This window comes from Notolabrus celidotus, chromosome 10 (genome assembly GCF_009762535.1).
Source record: "Notolabrus celidotus isolate fNotCel1 chromosome 10, fNotCel1.pri, whole genome shotgun sequence".
Taxonomy (NCBI): domain Eukaryota; kingdom Metazoa; phylum Chordata; class Actinopteri; order Labriformes; family Labridae; genus Notolabrus; species Notolabrus celidotus.
The window spans coordinates 28,942,968-28,961,458 of NC_048281.1; the positions used below are offsets into that span (position 1 = coordinate 28,942,968).

At 38.6% G+C, this 18,491-nt stretch overlaps 1 protein-coding gene across 1 annotated transcript in view; it reads left to right on the top strand.

Annotated features, from left to right (window-relative positions):
* Positions 1–18,491, top strand: part of znf385b (zinc finger protein 385B) — a 77,944-nt gene that overhangs the window by 47,525 nt on the left and 11,928 nt on the right. Inside the window, exons 5-6 of the mRNA XM_034693341.1 lie at positions 16,771–16,907; positions 17,120–17,230. Of these exons, the coding sequence (XP_034549232.1) occupies positions 16,771–16,907; positions 17,120–17,230 (248 nt within the window). The remainder of the gene's footprint in view (positions 1–16,770; positions 16,908–17,119; positions 17,231–18,491) is intronic.

Genomic DNA, 18,491 nt, shown 5'->3' on the forward strand with positions numbered 1-18,491 from the left:
AAGACTGCAATAAAGAAGAAACACAAGAACTCTTAAAGCTGACAGGTTTTCAAAATAATGTTTTTATCATGATGTGAAAATGTTCTTGATGAACACTAAAGGTTCAGAAGACACAAAAGAGGACACAAGACAAGATACAAATTGGGAAATTGTAGAGAAAAGGCGAAATTTTGTGCATTAAAAATGTTCAGAACTCAGGAAAATAATAATTTTGTTCTTAAAATGTTGTCTGCTGGTCAGAAAGGTCTTAAAAACAACATGAAAAAGAAGTGTGATGAAATCCAGATCATGATCCTGCCATAGGAAAATAATGACACAATATTTTTTGCCAACATTGCCGGACCCTAATGAAAAACATTTTCCTCCAGAAGAAGATAACAGTTGCTCATGCTTACATGGCTTGTGGAGAACTGAGGACTTCCTAGTTACTTATTTATTGAGAAAAAATTTAAAATGATTGTTATTAAATAATATTTCATATATAACTTTTAGGATTCCAAAGTCTCAGTAGGAGGCACTGGCCCTGAGGTATTCTGACAACATCATATATGGCCCTCTTTGAAAAAAGTTTGGACACCCCTGACTTACAGCATATCTGTGTCATCCTCCTGCTTTTGCTCTCCACGCTGACTGTGATTGGTCATTTCAATTCATTACAACCAGAGCCGGCCCTAACCGACTTGGTGCCCTAGGCAAGATTTTAGCAGGTGCCCCTTGTATTATAACCAACTCCAACAATCACATCACATATACACTGAAAGACAACTGACATCCAGCTTCATGTTTTACAGGTTTCCTTTGTTTTAAAATAAAAATGACCTTTAAAAGAACATTAATAAAGTGGTAATAACACTGATATTTAGCAGGGAAGTAAGTATACAATTTCCAAATGCATAATGTAATAGTAGTAGAATGTATTCAGTTATTATATAGGCTAACAATACTTTTCACAGTGCAGACACTTTCAACAAAGCAACAGTAATGTGTTAAGTGATGACTGAAAAAGCAGAAGCAAAATGCTTGTCTAACCCTAGCCTACATTTTCTATCTAATTAAGCTAACAGCTTCCAAAGTGTAAAGAAAACAACAACAACAAAACAAAAACAGGTAAATCATGAACACTTAAAGACTTCCAAAACTGCTTTGCTTACCATTATTTTTAAAACCAAAAGTGAATCACAAGCTTTTAAATGTTTACTGGCATCACTCCACAATTTAATCCAACATTAAATTAGATAAACTGTAAATGGACTTGTACTTATGAAGCGCTTTTCTAGTCTGTCTGACTACTCAAAGCGCTTTTACACACTACTCGTTGCATTCACCCATTCATGGAATAAACAATATTGTTTTTCCTATTATCTTCAAATTTTCTTCCTCACTCATTTAGCGGCGCCCCCTATGGATGGCCGGTGCCTCTAGCATTTGCCTATACTGAACCCAAGGGTCGCCAGTTCGAGTCCCAGTGTGGACAAAGTTTGGCAAGTGGACTGGTGGCTGGAGAGGTGCTGGTTCACTTGCCTGGGCACTGCCAAGGTGCCCTTAAGCAAGGCACCGAACCCCCAACTGCTTGGGGTGCGCTGGTTGATGGCAGCATCCTCACTCTGACATCTCTTCCAAAGTGCATGTCCACTGCATGTGTGTGTGTGCATGATTGTATGTATGTATACCATAGACTGTGATGTATACCAAAAAACTGTGTGTGTAGCATGACCGAAAAACAACACAAGTGAAAAAATTGAATTTCCCCCCTGGAGATTAATAATAAAGTACGTTTCTACTGCCTATGCCACGGACCAGCCCTGATTACAACAAAGAGAGCACTACCCATTCTGAGTACCAAGACCCCCGTGTGTAGATTATACATTTTTATGTAGAATCTGTAGAAAGAGATTAACGGTGTTTAAATCATGCAGAGGAAAAGGAACCAGCAAATTGCTGATGCTATTCTGAGAGCTGCATTTGCCTGTTGGTTGATAAGGGATTTATGGAAACTTTATATCAACTAGTGCAAGGAGAAATTCAGTATTTTCAACTTCTTCAGTGAGAATATTTTATTCATTTATGTTTTAATCTGCTCTTTTTTTGTTTTTGTTTTAACAGCCTAAAAAAGAAATACTTTTTAAAGGTTTTTAGACAAAACACAACATTTATAAATCTTGTGCTCTTTACAAATGTTCTTAAAAAACTAAAATAAAAATTGTGAGAGCTATTTTTCACTTTTGTTATTATAAAGAGAGAGACTTTGATGGAATGATAGAAATAAACACTAGTTGCAGCTCTGGAGGCTCTGTGCCATTATGATATTAACTTCAAGTTTCTCTACAAACAGTTTGAGAAAGACTGAATAAAACAAAGAAACAATTGAGCATTTTTCAGTGTGCTTTATTCACTGTGAACCAGTTAGTTGTGTATGTGTGTGTGTGGCTCTCTCAAAACACGCACACACACTGCGCTCTGTGTAACAGGAGACTGTGTGAACCTACAACAACTGCTGTCTGATCTGCTCACACACACACATACACACACATACACACAAAGCAGTGACTGCAGCAGCGTAATTTAAGCTTTAATCCTCCAGTATTATCTGTAAGTGTGTGAGGTCGCCTTTCTCTCTTTCAGTGTGTATGCCCCTCTCTCTCTCTCTTCTCCTCTCTCTCTCTCTCCTTCTTGTCCCCGGGGATTGGGTTTCCTCTCTGTGGAGGAAATGGCAGCAGGGGATTAAGCAGTAACACACACTCACACACACACACACAAAAACACACACACCTGACGCTCAGGGTTTGGGGGTTCGGATAGCGATGACACATGCCACTCTTGCTCCAGTCACCTGATATGCTCTCTCTCTCTTACACACACTCACACATACACACACACACACGTACACACGTACAGGCACAGTGAGTGTTGGGTGTGTTTGGCTTTTGCATTTTGGTTGGTAAAAAGAAAGGAGCAGAGTCACACATACAGACTGAGTACATAAGACGACAGAGTACATAGAAGAATAAATACAAACCAAAGAGGGGAATTTAAAAAGGACAAAATTAATCTGGATCCAAATAGAGAAAAAAAGACATCGGACTCAGGTAGGAACCTTAATCTTCATCTCCATCTCCATCTCCATCCTCCTCTTCCTCACCCCACATCACTTCCTGCCGCCTGTGTGAGAAACATCTCCGCTGCTGTTGGTTTCACTTTAACTCCATTCCCTCAAATCACTTCACAGTCTGATTAACAGCGCCAGATGTTCCTCTGCTCCTCTCTTGAAGTTAATGATGATGCAGTGAAGCTGTCTGCATGATGTTATGCTGCTGCTGCTGCTGCTGCTGCTGATACAATCAGCCTCACACAGTTTGCTTTTAATCACCAAACCTCTGTGTGTTTGTTTTGAATTTAAACTGGATTTACTGCATGTAAGAAACATTCATATTCCATCACTGCACTAAATAGACTATGACACTGTGGAACACATAGTAGCAGTATAGCAGTCCTGAATCATGGGATCCAATTTTCATATCCCTTACTTCAAATATTGATATTAAATCAAAATGATTCGGCACTCTGAACAGATTTATTTGACTCACTGCATAACATCATTGTGACTCCTTGTGGTAACACTGAGGACACTGATCCTGCACTTTACCTAGAGAGCATTTTGTAATCTTAAGCTAATCAGATATTGACATGCATTGATTGTCTTCCTTCTTTTGAAATATCGCAAAATCCCTGGATCATAATGGTGTTGTTATCCGGGTTAATATATTGTTCAAAGCATCTTTTTATACTGTATCAAATCGAATCGAATCCTATTGTATCATATTGTATGTTATCGAATTTTATTGAATTGTATCGTGTTGCATTGATCGTATCATATCATATTGCATTAGTTATCCTGCCAATCTTACCTCTACTTTGCAACGCTCTCTTTAAAAATGTTTCTGTCTGTAAATTTAATGTACCATTTGCTTAAAATTTTGAATATCTTTTTGGCACTTTTATTTTGTGGGTTTTTTTTGTGGTCAGCAGAACAAATACAATGATATTGGCCATGTTTTTTGAATCTGAGGAAAAGTTCATTAAATTTAAGATAGAATCAGAATAATACTCACAATCAAGAAAATACTTTACAATTGACCAAACAGTAAAACCTGCATTTGCTTCAGTTGAGTGGTGTGATGGTACCACTGTACATGCAACAAAACAAAACTGGCACCTTAAAAAGGACTAGAAAAAAAACCCAGTTGCAGTGGACATATTAAATAAGCTATATATCCCAAATTAATATTTCAAAATGATAATAAATGTTCTAATGGGCTGGCATAGCACAGTCAATTATACTAACTTTGATTTTCACGTTAATGCACATTGATTTCATTACAGCTAGTAAAGCTTTGTATTTAAAAAATGCTTCAGAATCCAACATGTTAATGATACTCCTACTACTTCCTGATGCTTCCAGTTAAAACTGTCCTGCACTACATAAAGGTTTTAACACATGATCTGCTCAATGTTCTCTTAAACTCTGGAAAAACCATCAGTTATTGTAAAGGTCTTACTTGCTTGCAGATGTCTATGCAAAAGTAATAATAATCCAATGATTTAATGCATGAAAATAAAGCAAGTAAATGCCATTTACAAAATGTAGCACATTTAGAACCATTTACACACTTAGAAAACAACATACATGTACTAATAAACATCTTCCAGCTACTTTAGAATGTGTCTCAATGGTAAATATTAAAGATATGTTCAATAAATAATAATAATATAAAGTGGTTTTTGCCATATAAGGTAGCTATTGGGACAAACCATTTTTGTAGGTGTATTTTCAGCAAGGCAGAGTCACCTTTGTCCTTATACCAGCATTTCTGCAGCATAAAAGTACCTTACTGCAGCTTTCTGTGGCATATTCATCTGTGCTTTCCCCACATTAAGACTTTTAGTGCAGGGATTCCCTTGTAATGAAGTGTCTTCACCACATTACTTATTTTTCTTAAGCCTTAGTTGAAGCTCTGAATCAGCAGGCTTCATCATTTTCAGATAACTGTCAGTAAGAAGCTCATTGGCTAACAGGTCAATAAGTGAACCAATCTAATCAAAGATGCTTTCATAGCAAGGAGTTCCGTTACATAACTTCCTGTGAACCTCTCCTCTTTTGTGCATCATTTAATTCTGAGGCAGATAGGGTTGGATAAAACTGGATGGTTCAATGGAGCTAATAAGCTACAATATCTTCCACTGTTTTGGTCTTTACGGCTCGTTGTTCCTTCAAAGGTCAGCTGTCAGCTCAGCTTGCTAAAACAAAGTTAACCAAAGTTGATCTTAGGGCAAAATAATTGCAGAAGTCTTACATCTGTAGCCTGTTTGTCTGTACAACAAATAAGTCCTGATGATGATGGACTCACTTAATGCACTCTGCAGGATGTCAAAGTATATCCACTATTCAGAAATACTCCACTATCACTGAGGCACTTTGATATATGTTGGACATATTTAGAGTGTTGTGGAAAGTGTTACCGAGCCTCTCTTACACAGAGACACATGAAGAAGTGTGTGATGCAGTGGAAACATGAGTCGTTATTGGCCAGCTGGTTGCTATGTGCTAGTTTTATTTTAATTAAACCTAGCTGGCAGTGCTTGTTTGTGTCTGTTTGTGGGTGTTTACACTATATGCAGCTGATGTCTTTGTTTTATCTATTTGTGAGTTCTGAAGAATGAAATGCTTTTGCATTTTCCTTTTTTACATTTTTGTAGCTAATTGTTTCCTTTAGTTTGCTCAGTGTCTGGCATAATAGACATTTATCTGCATATATTGCACAGATTTTGGGGGGTTTATCAAGGTAGCAAAGAAGGATTTTTAAGGATTTGTAACTCCATAATTAAGTTTTATGGCATGAACAACTGCGATTATAATTCGATGCACTTTTGTTTGATGATACTATGATGATCATTCTGTTTTGGCGCCTGTGGACAAAGTGATAAGATAGATCTTTATTTGTCCTTAGTAAGTAAATTTGTTGTCATGGTTTGTATGAGAATACATACATAAAAACATACATAATAAACAAACACCCACCCAGCCACACAACAATGGTTCCCATCATCCCACATTTATACACACCAGACACATATAGACACACAGGACTTAATGATTTAATACTGTACATGTGTAAAAAAAGCCCTTATTTAACAGTCAAATGTAACTAATAATGTAAATGTAAAAAAGAAATGATAATATTTAATTTGAAAAATATAAAAAGGCTGTTTCTTCAGGGTGCTGTCAGTAGTCTGGCTGACACCGACCCCTTCGTGGGGTTACAGGTGTTGACACTTCAAATACAGAGATGGTCAGTATTGCAGCAGATGGTCTCATTTGCTTTTGTAGGTCATAAAGAGGCATCACTCTAAATTTCAGTGTGTTTGAAAACTTCTCTCAGGAGCTTTAAATGTCAGGGGGAGTTCTTCAAAAACTGCTTGATCAGTGCGCCATCCACACCTTCAGTCACTGCAAAACATATTTTCAGCATGTTGTAAACACCACAGATGCTCTTAATGCCAGTTCCTGCTAATATAAACTTAATCTGCTCCATTTGGATTAATAAACTAAATTGGGTGAGTGATTAAACATAAGCTGCTCTCTTTAGTTGCCAGTTGTGGTTTGTAACAGATGACACAGAGCTCTGCAGGTCAGATCAGTTTCAGGGGGGGGTTCAGTCTGCAGCTGACGCTACAGCACAGCACTGTGTGAGATTTTCCTTCTTACGTCTTTATCATATGAGCTTCCAAGTAGAACCGACCACGTATGTGTGTGTAAATGTGTGTGTGTGTGAGGTGTGAATGCCAGAGATAACCCTGACTGCAGCCAGAATCGTAAATCTCACTGCTTCAGATCGCACTGGACTGACCAGCAGGAAACTGGAGGCGAAGAATTATCGAGGGTTTAGCTATAGGTTTGAATAGATGATTTATAGACCATCTGATCTCAGCAGCTGCTGATGTCAGCAAACTCTGCAGGAGGAAACTTTGATCATATAACCCTGTGAAATAGTTTGGTTTTATAATGACTTCGCCTCTCAGGATGCAAAGTCTGCCACTAGGGGTCTGTTATTCAAACAATGAGAAAGGACACTGTTTGATGATGTCATGAAGTAACATGGGGTCATGGGAGGTTTTGTCCTCATGTCAGCACCCACCAGTGCTGTTCAAAATCTGTATGTAATGACTCACACAGAAGTAAAGTTAATGTAAAAAAGGCTATGTTATCAAGATTTTAGATCGCTTTGACCTTTGCTTAGTAATAATATGTTGATAAAACAACCACAAAGAGAATTAGACAACATAATGAAAGGGTTAATGTTATTCTCTGACGTATGATTTTTACCTGGGTGAATGTCACAGATTTCTTTGGGCTTGAATGTTACTGGAAACAGTTGTAATAAGATATGTTGTGATGATCATAGGACAAAATAAGGAAAAAAGGAAGAAAAAAAAAAAATCTTATTTTAAGAAAATTAAAGGCACTATGAGTAGTTTTTAACTGGCTGAGAAACAGACTGAAACTGATACTGATGCCTCTTTATGACCCTCAAAAGCAAACAAGACCATCCACAACAACACTGGCACCTTCTCTGTTGTCATTTTAATGTCTAAAACTGCTCTGAGGGGCTAGGTGTCAGAACAAATGATTGACATCTCGCTTTAGAAACACCCTTTTTTTGGCTGTTTTCATTGCAAATAATCACATTGTAAGATAAGTCTAAATGTTAAAAGACAACCGGATGAGGTTATTATCTGAAGACAATTATTTTGCATGTACAGGACAAGAGATAAGAAATATCACTTTGTCCACAAGGGGGCGCCAGAATCGATACAAGCTAAAAGTTCCTCACAGCAGCTTTAATAAGTAGGGGAGAACGGGTTGGTTGTCACACTTTTTACTAGGCTACATGCAGTCACTGTCTGAGTTACAGTGATGGGTAATGTAGGGTTTGCACACTCCAACTAATTTCACCATGCATGATTTTGCCAACATAGGGGTTGGTTGTTACATGTGACAACCAACCCCAAAGAGAATGTGACGACCAACCCCAACTGGGATTTTTTGCTAATATCAAGGCTAACAACCATCTAACAACTACTTAGCTAGCTAATACAAATCTAAACTATAGCTTTCCCCTCACACTTTGTAAGACTCTGTAGGTGAGCTCTGATCCTAATTCTGGAAATGTCCATACCTCAATTTGAGAGACAGCGCCTTCTGGTGGCGAGATATAACAAGTGTGCCAACCAACCCGTGTGACAACCAACCCCGTTCTCCCCTACTTACTGCATGTGCAGATATTTTTACTCATTCAGCAATTCAGACCTGATTGTCTGCTTGTAACATCTTTGAAAAACACTTTAAATTGGCCTTATCAAGGGAATGTGACTTATGTTAAGTCTAATGAGATATTTTGACCAGAAATAATACGATTACTCTCACTAAGATTTGAGTTTCTGCAGTGTAAAGGCTACATTTTGAATGTGACGGTTTATCTTTGGTTTACCTGCCACTTTTTGAGACCAAGGAACTTTTCTTCTTTCAATTAAAAACACAGATTCATACTGTAAGTACAGTCCTGGCTATATGCAAGCTGATTCATTCAATATTTGTATTCTCCGGTGCAAGGGACTCCAGGTTTACTGTACAATTTATAAGCATTCATTGGAGTTAACACAGCAAGTGGCTGGTAGAAATGTTCATTGGTCTGCCACAGTGGCAGACACGATAATAAGTGAATGACAGACACTGCGGCCAGGCTGGCTTGAGCAGTATCGTTGGCCTGCCAGTTACAGTGGTCCATCAACTATCTCTGCGAGTTATCACTCAGCCAACTGAATCATATCTATTATCAGACTGGTCAGAAATATTCACTTCCCCCTCCAGTGTTAGGCTTGTCTGAACTGCTGAGTGAGTGTTTATCAGTCAGATTCAGTTCTTGTATCAGACAAATATGAAACAGCTCCTGGTTTCAGACTAAACTGGACAAGCCTAGGTCCATCTCTGAAGTGGTCACTCCCAGTATCAGATGGTCATTAAATGCACCGTTCAAATTCAAGTGGCTACTTGATTTACTGCCAAGGTTAATCTCGACTGGTTAATCCCAGATCCAGTATCAGACCAGATTAACTGATCAGTGTGAGAATCACTCAGCTCTTTCATGATTTATTTCAGACTCGAGATTTGTAGACTGCAGATGGAAAATCGTTATTTAAAGAAACTTGTGGAGAAACTTAAAACTGAGAGTGTTAGTTTGTTTACAGGGGGCGCTAGGTTTCTCAGATCCTCTGACCAATCATCAGCGGCCTGAAATAAAACTGTCTGGTTCGTTATTTAGTTATTGGCTGCTTTTCATTCTGGCTTACGGACCATTTCCATCTGAATGCAGTAGCAGATGTGTTTCAGTATTTATAGCACCTTCTTAGAACAGCAACTAACTGTAAGACAGAAGGGTTACTGTGTATGTGTGTGTGTGTGTGCACATGTGAGTTGTAACCAGATATTAGAGGACAGAAGGACAGGATCAAGATGACCCTGTCACCACACTATTCGTCACACAGACACGTACTTAAAGATATCTCCAATCCATACCTATCATACAGGAAACCATGTCCAACTACAGACTTAATAGAACTCTGTTTCCAATATGTGGCACATTCACACCCTAAAAGTGAGTAAACAAGTGCACAAAGAAATATCAGCATGCACGCTTCAAACTCTCTGGATGTTTGGGTGTCGGGTTGATTGACACTGAAACACTGACATTAAAAAGGAGGTCAGACAGTTGTGAGATAGGGTTTCTAAAGGCCAAAGGCATCTTGGAGATATTCCTACAGTCCCTTTGGACACTCAGGGGGTCCTTTAGATGGCTTAAGTTGCCATCGTGAAGATTCCAGGGCTCCTTGAGAAAGTTTAATTGGTCCTGAAGTTAGATTTACTGGTCCTGAGGAGAGTTGAAGGGTTTGCTTGTTCTACAGTTTATTATTGGGAAGAGGTACTTACGCTAGTAAGAACGCAGTCAGACATTGGTGAGATGACTCAAGAGACACGGATACTTGCAACATGCTGTAAACATTTTTCAAGGCGGACCATCAGGATTGTCTACGAATCCTTGAGGTGAACTGCACAGTCATCCAGCAGACTCTATTGATTCATGCATTGTTATGGTCTTTTAGGTAGTTCACAATCATTCTTAAGCTGAATACAAGGACTCTGAAGACAGTTCAAAATGTCTTTGAGGGGGTTTCAGCTGTTCTTGGTGACATTGGAAGGAAACCCATGGTGCCAGAATCCATCACTTAACGCAGACGGATGTATTAAAAGTTGGAAATGAGTGAAACAACGTTTTACGATTGGTAAGTGGACGTGGACAGTATGGTGCTTTAAAGTGTCTGAGTGAGAAAGTTTCTGAGGTACTAAATGATTGCAGATGGTGGTTTCAATCATCCATTGGCTCTGCAGTTTGTTTGTACATCCATTGCTTTTAATGGTGGTTGGTGGTTTGAACATTGCTTGAATAGGTCGTAAAGGGGTCACTGTGGTTCAACCAAAGTGCTCAGCCAATAGTGCCAGAAACCCTTTCCTCTTACACCTTTCCCATGTTGGAAAAGAGAGCCCAAGGTAAAGGTAAAATTCAAGGAGTTCTCAATAAAAACTCCAGTACTACAGTGGTTCTCCTGGATGCTTTAGGTGTTAATGTGAATATTTTATTAGTCTTTGATCAAGTTCATTTAGCTCTTGTGTTGTATGAGTAATCCTCCTCTAGATTCTGTCTTTTTCTCCTTGAAATGCTTCCTTGGTATCATAATCAATCATTTAACACAGACAGGTTTATTCAAGTTGTAAAAAGAGTGAAAAAAGGTCAATATGGGCGTTAAGAATAATTTGGTGCTTGGTGGTGTCTGAGAATGTTTTCAGGGCACCAAAGGGATCTCCATTGCTGAAGTCCTTGAATGTTCTTGAGATGGGTTTAGTGATTCATTGGTTCTTTTGTTTGTTTTATTTGAGGTCAGATGCTATTAACTTTCATTTAAATGGTTTTTCCTTTGGTTTAATGGGCCTTGAGGTGCTAGAAATGTTGCTTAATATTTGGAGCCTAAAGTCAAGGTGAAATTTAAAGAAGTTCTTTATAAAGCTTAAACCTTCAACAAGATTCTTTGTTTTTTGCAGGTATTTCAAATTATCTTTAATGTACATATAGTGGTATTTCAATCAGTTGCTTGGGCTCCTCCATCTAAAATGCAGGATTGAACTAGGTTGACATTACAACAAGGTAAAATAATGTAACCCAAAATTGCCCAAAGGATATCAAAGCCAGACCAGAGCACAAACAATGAACTCCTCTTGGCAATACTACAGGAAATGCAGTGGAAATACCTTTACCTTTTTGTTTTCTCATTTCTGGAAGAGTTCAGATTAAGTTGACTAGTATTACATCTTCTTCAGAAAAGATGGGATGAATAATTGAAGGCAAAGCTTTTATTTTGGCAGGTCCAACTGGTTGACACGCTATACCTTCTTTAAAAATAGATGCTAATCTGTATTTATTATAATACACAATCTCCCAGCTATTAGCGGCCGATCCAGACAGTGATACGGGCTTGTTGTGTGTCTGTCTGCATGTCTTTGATTACAGCACTGTGTTGTTGTGTCATTCTGTTAGTGATAAATACAGATACTGACTCACAGCTCTGTTATATGAGGATAAACTCTATGAGAATCATCACGGCACACAGCCAATCCACGGCTATCTCACTGTCAGCCTGAATGCACACACAGAGCCGGAAATTCCTGGCCTTGCTTTGTCTTGTCTGGCCTTGGAACAAATGAACCTCATTGGATGAGTTTATTCAGATCATCACGTACAACTTTCTTAGAAATCCTCATCTGCAAAGGATAGAGCTGGATTAGATATATTACAGTGGCTTACATTGCATTAAGAAGGTGTTAGATATTGGTCATAAGGCCTTCAGGGTGGTTTATGGTGGGTTATGAGTAATTAAGACAGGGTTGAAAGGGCTTATAAGGTATTTTAAAATGGGTTATATTGAATTTAATAACAATTGTGGTATTCCAAATGGAGTGATTAGAGGTGATTACTGTATTTGTCATCTAGATTGAGCAATACTGAGTTATAAGGTACTTTAAAAAGGTTACAATGGGTATGATGAACTAAAATTAGACTTTACAGTTGATTAACATCAGTGATACAATATTTGATTTGAAATAGAAAGCGTTGATGCAGAATGACTTACAATTGGTGAGTGCTCAACAATAGATGTTGATAAGGAGGTTCTGTTTTCAGAGTATGTATGTCAGCAGGGTTCCCTAAACCACATTTTCATTGAAACTCTTTGGAAAGGAGTAAAGCATGGGCCAATGGAGAATCCATCAAATTATGTGTGTTAATCAAACTCATGAACAAGCAGTTACTGATGGATTTGATTCGTAAACATGCAAAAAAAATGGCTGTTGGACCCATGGACAAATAATTATACAAGCTAATCTGAGTTATACACCTGGGGATATACTGTATGGTGGTTGATGTTATCAGTTGCATGTCATGTAGACTTGGCCTTGTAAGACTCTTCACTCTTTAAGTGGATTGTATTTGGGTTTGTGTGATTTGAATGATTACAATGGGCTACAGTTCAATAGAGATCAACTTGAATGGATGATAATGGAGACAGAATATGTTGGAATGAGTCACAAGGTGTTCAGAACAGGTTTTGGGTGGTCATATTTATTCTAAGATCATCTTCATTGTAAATATGCCATAAGGAACTGATTCCAGTGAGATGTTGTTCATTCTGATTCAGTTACAATGGGAAGTAGTTAATAAGGACAGTATTTCAGTGGCTAATTGGGTGTATTAAGAATGAATTATGGGCTGATTTGTTGGACCAATCATAATGGGTTTAAAAATTGTTTACAATGCAATATCAACTTAATGATGTACACACAGCCTTGATTGGATATGCTGCAGAAAAGATTAAGCCATATCTCACAATGCAGTTCATTCAGATACAGTACTCAAAACCATCCCACACATCCTCATCTTGTCTGATAAGGCTAAAAGAAAATGCAGAACATGTAATTATGAATTATGATATTTGTTCAAGGCTGCACGGTGGTGCAGTAGGTAGCACTGTTGCGTCACAGCAAGAAGGTTCCTGGTTCGAGTCCCCAAGCGGTCGGTCAGGTTCCTTTCTGTGTGGAGTTTGCATGTTCATGTCCGGGTACACCGGCTTCCTCCCACAGTCCAAAAACATGCTCTCCAGGTTAATTGGTCAATCTAAATTGCCCGTAGGTGTGAGTGTGTGTGTGATTGCTTGTCTGTCTCTCCATGTTTGCCCTGTGATAGGCTGGTGACCTGTCCAGGGTGTACCCTGCCTTCCACCCGAAGTCAGCTGGGATAGGCTCCAGCCCCCGTGACCCCTAACGGGATAAACAGTCAAGATAATTGAAGGATGGATATTTGTTCATTTAAAGGGAAAATGACTAACCAACTAGTCTGAATGAGGAAAATAAAACTGAGTTTATTCAACATGGCTAAACAGAGGATCACCAAGTCTGTGTGTAAATGATGCCACATTGTTGGGCTGAGTGTGGCTAGCAATAGCAGAGCTAGCACCACCAGCCTTCGGTACTACTCGCAGGTTAACGTCCACATGCCTCTGCTGGTTACACATTGCTCCATTAGTGCAGTTATATGCGAGTTTAACCAGACAGCCTTCATACAACTTTATCTCCATTTCTAGATGAAAATACTGACAACAAAGTGCATCATGCTACAAAATGCCATCCCACCCAGGTAGTAGAGCATTGTAGCATTAACCGGAGCTACAGCCTCGACTAGTGGAGGGGGGCTGTGCTGCAGCTTAGACACAACATATTTGGGCCTACCTTAAAAATGATAATAGTTTGTTTAACCTACCAGTAGTTCTGTTGACGACATTTAGCCGACTAATCACACACCTCAAGTTAGGTTGACTGTGCAAAGAGTTAAAATTAGCTTTAAGTTAAATGGGTTATGAAACATACAGAATGAGATGGAATGACCTACAAAGCATTTCAAATTGGCAAGACAAGTTTATGGAGTATTTAAAATGCAATCAAATGGGTTTGCCTAAATTAAGTTGGACAGATGGACTAAACCAAGAAGACTAAATGTTCTTCTCCTCCTCTTCCTCCTCCTTCTCTGTCAGAGCTGATTCAGTTGCTCTCAGTGTTTTCACCCACACTCTGTTGTTACGAAAGAATTCACTGCAGGGCTTCTGCAAGCTGTGACTATAAAGGTACACAGAAAGAAGAAGAATAACTCTTATTCTCCAGCAGGACTACTCTTTGTATTTGTGTATGCTGCTGCGTATGTATATGTAACACCTTCTCATGCGTAACTGGGAACAAACACAGCTGCAAGGAGGTTTAAATTTGGAGTCTGACTTCCAAGGCATCACGATTTTTCCTGAAATGGCCCTCGCACACGAGGATCACACGAAAATAAAGTGTTGATATGACTCCTTGTGACTTTAAAGGGTTATGATGTTTTTCTTGCTTATTGACTGGAAAAGACATTTTTACTTTGTGTGCTTTTTAGGGATATCGTTTGTGCGTTTGAGTAAAATAAAAATGAAATGTAAAGATGAAAAAGAGTTCAGATGTACAAAACAACCCGAGTGTCCCTTTGGCGAGTGGACACATGGACTCATTATCTGAGCTGCTTAGGAATCTTTTCCTCTTTCTTCTATGTCTGTATTATTACTTCTCTTGCCTGCAGCAGCTGGAGCTCCATATGTTCTTCATGTTATTACTGCTAAGTAGATCAGCTGCTCAGGTCTGTAGGTCAAGATAAGACATAAATCAATATAAAATGACTGGAAGACATAAAATGACTCTATCTTTTTATTACAGCCTCTGCCAGTGAGTAAGCTATATCTTTGATAAGGTTAAAGCTAACAGGGAAGCTTAAGATACTTTCACTTGCCTTCTTAAATTGAACGCTAAATGTTCATAGCCTGAGCAGGAGGCTACAGAGAGGAGGACTGGAGCAGAGTGGTGCAGTCTGTGGAAAGGTTATATTTAAACACAAGTTTTGCCCTGAGCAAAGTGTTTTTAATACCAACTGAAGGCTCCAGCATCTTTCTCAACAAACAGCTCACAAATGAAAAGTGGACCTCTGAAGCTACCTTGAAAGCAGGGCAGTGTTTTGGCTCTCTATGAGATTATCTGAATGAGTTAGGTTTTTTTGGGGGGGACTTAAGTTTCATGACGGAGGTTGCATGCACATGACGGAGGTGCAGAAGCAATACAAGAAGACAAGCTTGCTCATTTAATGTCAAGCATGGAGTATTTGCAGCTGAATGTTAAATCATCAAAAGTCTTAAATGCAGTGGTTTTCATCAGGTGTTAGATTTTTTTTTATCCCTCCTGTTATGTTGCGGGTCAAATTGACCCTTTTTGAAGTCTATTTTAAACAATACATGTCTTCCAAACCAGCTAAACTCAGCATAAAAATCTTTGCAGCATCTAACAGAAGAGGTGTCGTGTTCATATATCAACATCACTTCATGAAATAATTCAAAATGGAAAATAGAATAAACAAAAATCTATGTCATGTAAAACTATTGTATTTTTAGGGCTTTCTAATGTACATTAGAAAAGTTTTAACATTATTTTTTAATGAAAAACGAGCGAGTTATCCTCATTGAACCATGATCTGTGAGAATTAAAGAACACCAATGGACCATATCTTGATTTAAATGGTTAGTAATGGAGTTAAATATTAGATTTTTTTTTTTAAATTGGGGATTTTTTGGGGTTCTGACACTTTTGGATAATTGAATATTCCCCAGGTGAAATTGACCCAGGAACATTATTGCTGTTCTAGAAAAACGAACATAACAGGAGGGTTAAATGGAGTCCACCCATATGTCAAGAGGGTCTTAAAACCACTTCCTTGTCTCATCTGGTGAACACCATGCCAGCTTTAGCGGCACTGAGTAAGGGTGTTGAATTGTCTTCTTTTGTTGGACTACATTTTCAACATGAGCTTCACAAAGTTCCCAAAAAGCAACATCCTTGTGTTTCCAGGTACTGCTCTTCTTGTGTTGAGCAATTGCAAACCTCCATGGTTGAAAAGTTAAACCAATGCAAAAACATTGCAGTTCCTTAAGTGTGCAGTTAAGGCTCCAAAACCCAGGAATTCTCATTAACAGCCCGACCAAAATGCAATTTTTCCTATAGCAAAATTAAATATGTATATGATTTCTTTATTCATACCTACTGTGCAAGAGGAATCCTTTCATAACCCAACAACTTAGATTTTAAGGCTAAGAGTTTGGCCTTTGATATTTGCATAATTAGGGGCGTGGTTTGTGCACTTAAGATTTTTGCCTGGAGGCTAATAGCCTGCATCAGCTCCACCTCTTTATCTCTAAGCCTGCCCAAAGTCAAGCTGAGTCAGCATTTCCAGTATGGCCACCACCATCATTGGGCTTTAGAACCCCTCTTCACAAACCTGATGGGTGACATCACTGAGACTGTGTCCATGTTTTTATAGTCTTTGGTTTTGAGACATTTTAAAAGGACTAAACTTTCTGTTTTGATAAAGAACAGACTGACAACCCCCCGCAGAAGTTCCCCAAGGGACTTCAGAGTGCTCGACTCTATAAAAGTGTCATCACCCATTGGAAATCAATCATTCTTTGTGTCTGTCTCTCTGTCTCCAGGAAGTGGGTGTGGTACAGTAGGCGGGGCGTTGCCAGGGCTGATTGGCGCCACCGGTCCTTCAGTGATGATGAAACCGTTCCTGTCATTTCCCGTTGAGACGTCAACGCCAGTCGGACTTTTCCCAAACTTCAACACGGTGAGTGTGTGTGTTTGTGTGTGTTTATATGTGTGTGGGTGTGTGAGGGACAGTTCCAGTGACAGGATGTTGTAGCTGCAGGCGGTACAGACTGACTGCGATAAAGAGACCTGTCACTTCCTCAGCGTCACTCTGTCATCACCGTTCAGTCAGACCTCAGCGGTTCGGTGACCTTTGACCTCTCTGTGTGTGTGTGTATGTGTGTCCTGCAGATGGACCCGGTGCAGAAGGCCGTCATCAACCATACCTTTGGTGTCACGTTGGTACCTAAGAAGAAACAGGTCATCTCATGTAACGTCTGCCAGCTGAGGTTCAACTCTGATGTAAGCGTCTATGTTTGTGTTCCTGTTTGTTTGTCAGTGTGTGTGTGTGTGTGTGTGTGTGTGTCTGTGTGTGTGTGTGTGTGTGCTGAAATTGTTGATTTGATTTGTCATACTTGTCCACTTAGTTTGATAAAGCTTTTAAGATCAGCTCCCTGTCATTTGCTTGTTCTGCTCTGCAGTCTCACTGCCCCCAAAATGTCTGAAGCTTATTTAAAGGAATATTCCGAGATTTCTGTACATCATCTTTTTCTCTGGCTTCCTGTAGATAATGATGCATCTAACCTCTGTACCTCCTGCCCAAAAATTGGAAATGGACTAGCTAAGCACAGAGGGAGAAACTCAACTCAACTTTATTTATATAGCACCTTTCATACATAAAAACATGCAGCCCAAAGTGCTTCACAGAATAACAGAGAGACAGAAAACAACAGCAATGGTAAAATTATAAAAGGCATGATTATAAATGAAATACTTAAAAATGAAAGGAAAATTAACACAGTGAAATTAATGAAATCATTAATAGTGGACAGGAAAGTTAAAAATGAGGTAGCGTTAACAAAATCAGATGAGTACAATAAATAAATAATTAAATAAGATAAATAAATGTTAAAGCAATGATTCAGATAATAAAATAATAATGCAGTCCAGGGCTAAAAATAAATGACTCCAAATTAAAAGCTAGATTAAAAAGGTTAGTCTTAAGTTTACTTTTAAAAACACCCAGAGAGCTCTCTGTTTCAATGTCCAGAGGCAGAGAGTTCCATAGCTTAGGGGCGTAATAACAGAAAGCTCTCTCTCTTTGTGTGAGTCACAGGAGGAACATATAAAAGGGAAGCATTCAAGGACCTCAGTGATCGAGTTGGAACATAAAATGACAGGAGATCAGTGATGTATAGAGGAGCAAGGCTGTTAAGAGCTTTAAAAACAAGTAAAAGTACTTTAACCAGCCACAACCATGGAACTATAATGTCCCTTGACATGCTTACACATATGTTTGGCAGGATTATATCATGTTATATTTTTAAATTTTAAATTTCTGATCTTTTGATTATTTAGATATTTTATCATTTGTTGTTTTTATTTCTCCAACATTTTTTTAATTCCTTTTGTTTGTTGGCGATCATTTTTGCTGTTACTGTCTTTCCTTAAACTTTTAGTCACTGTCTTCCTCACATTTCCTTTTTATTGTCTTTTAGTTTCTTTCTAATTAATACATCACTTTGTAACACTGTTTTGAAAAGTGCTATGTAAATAATGATTA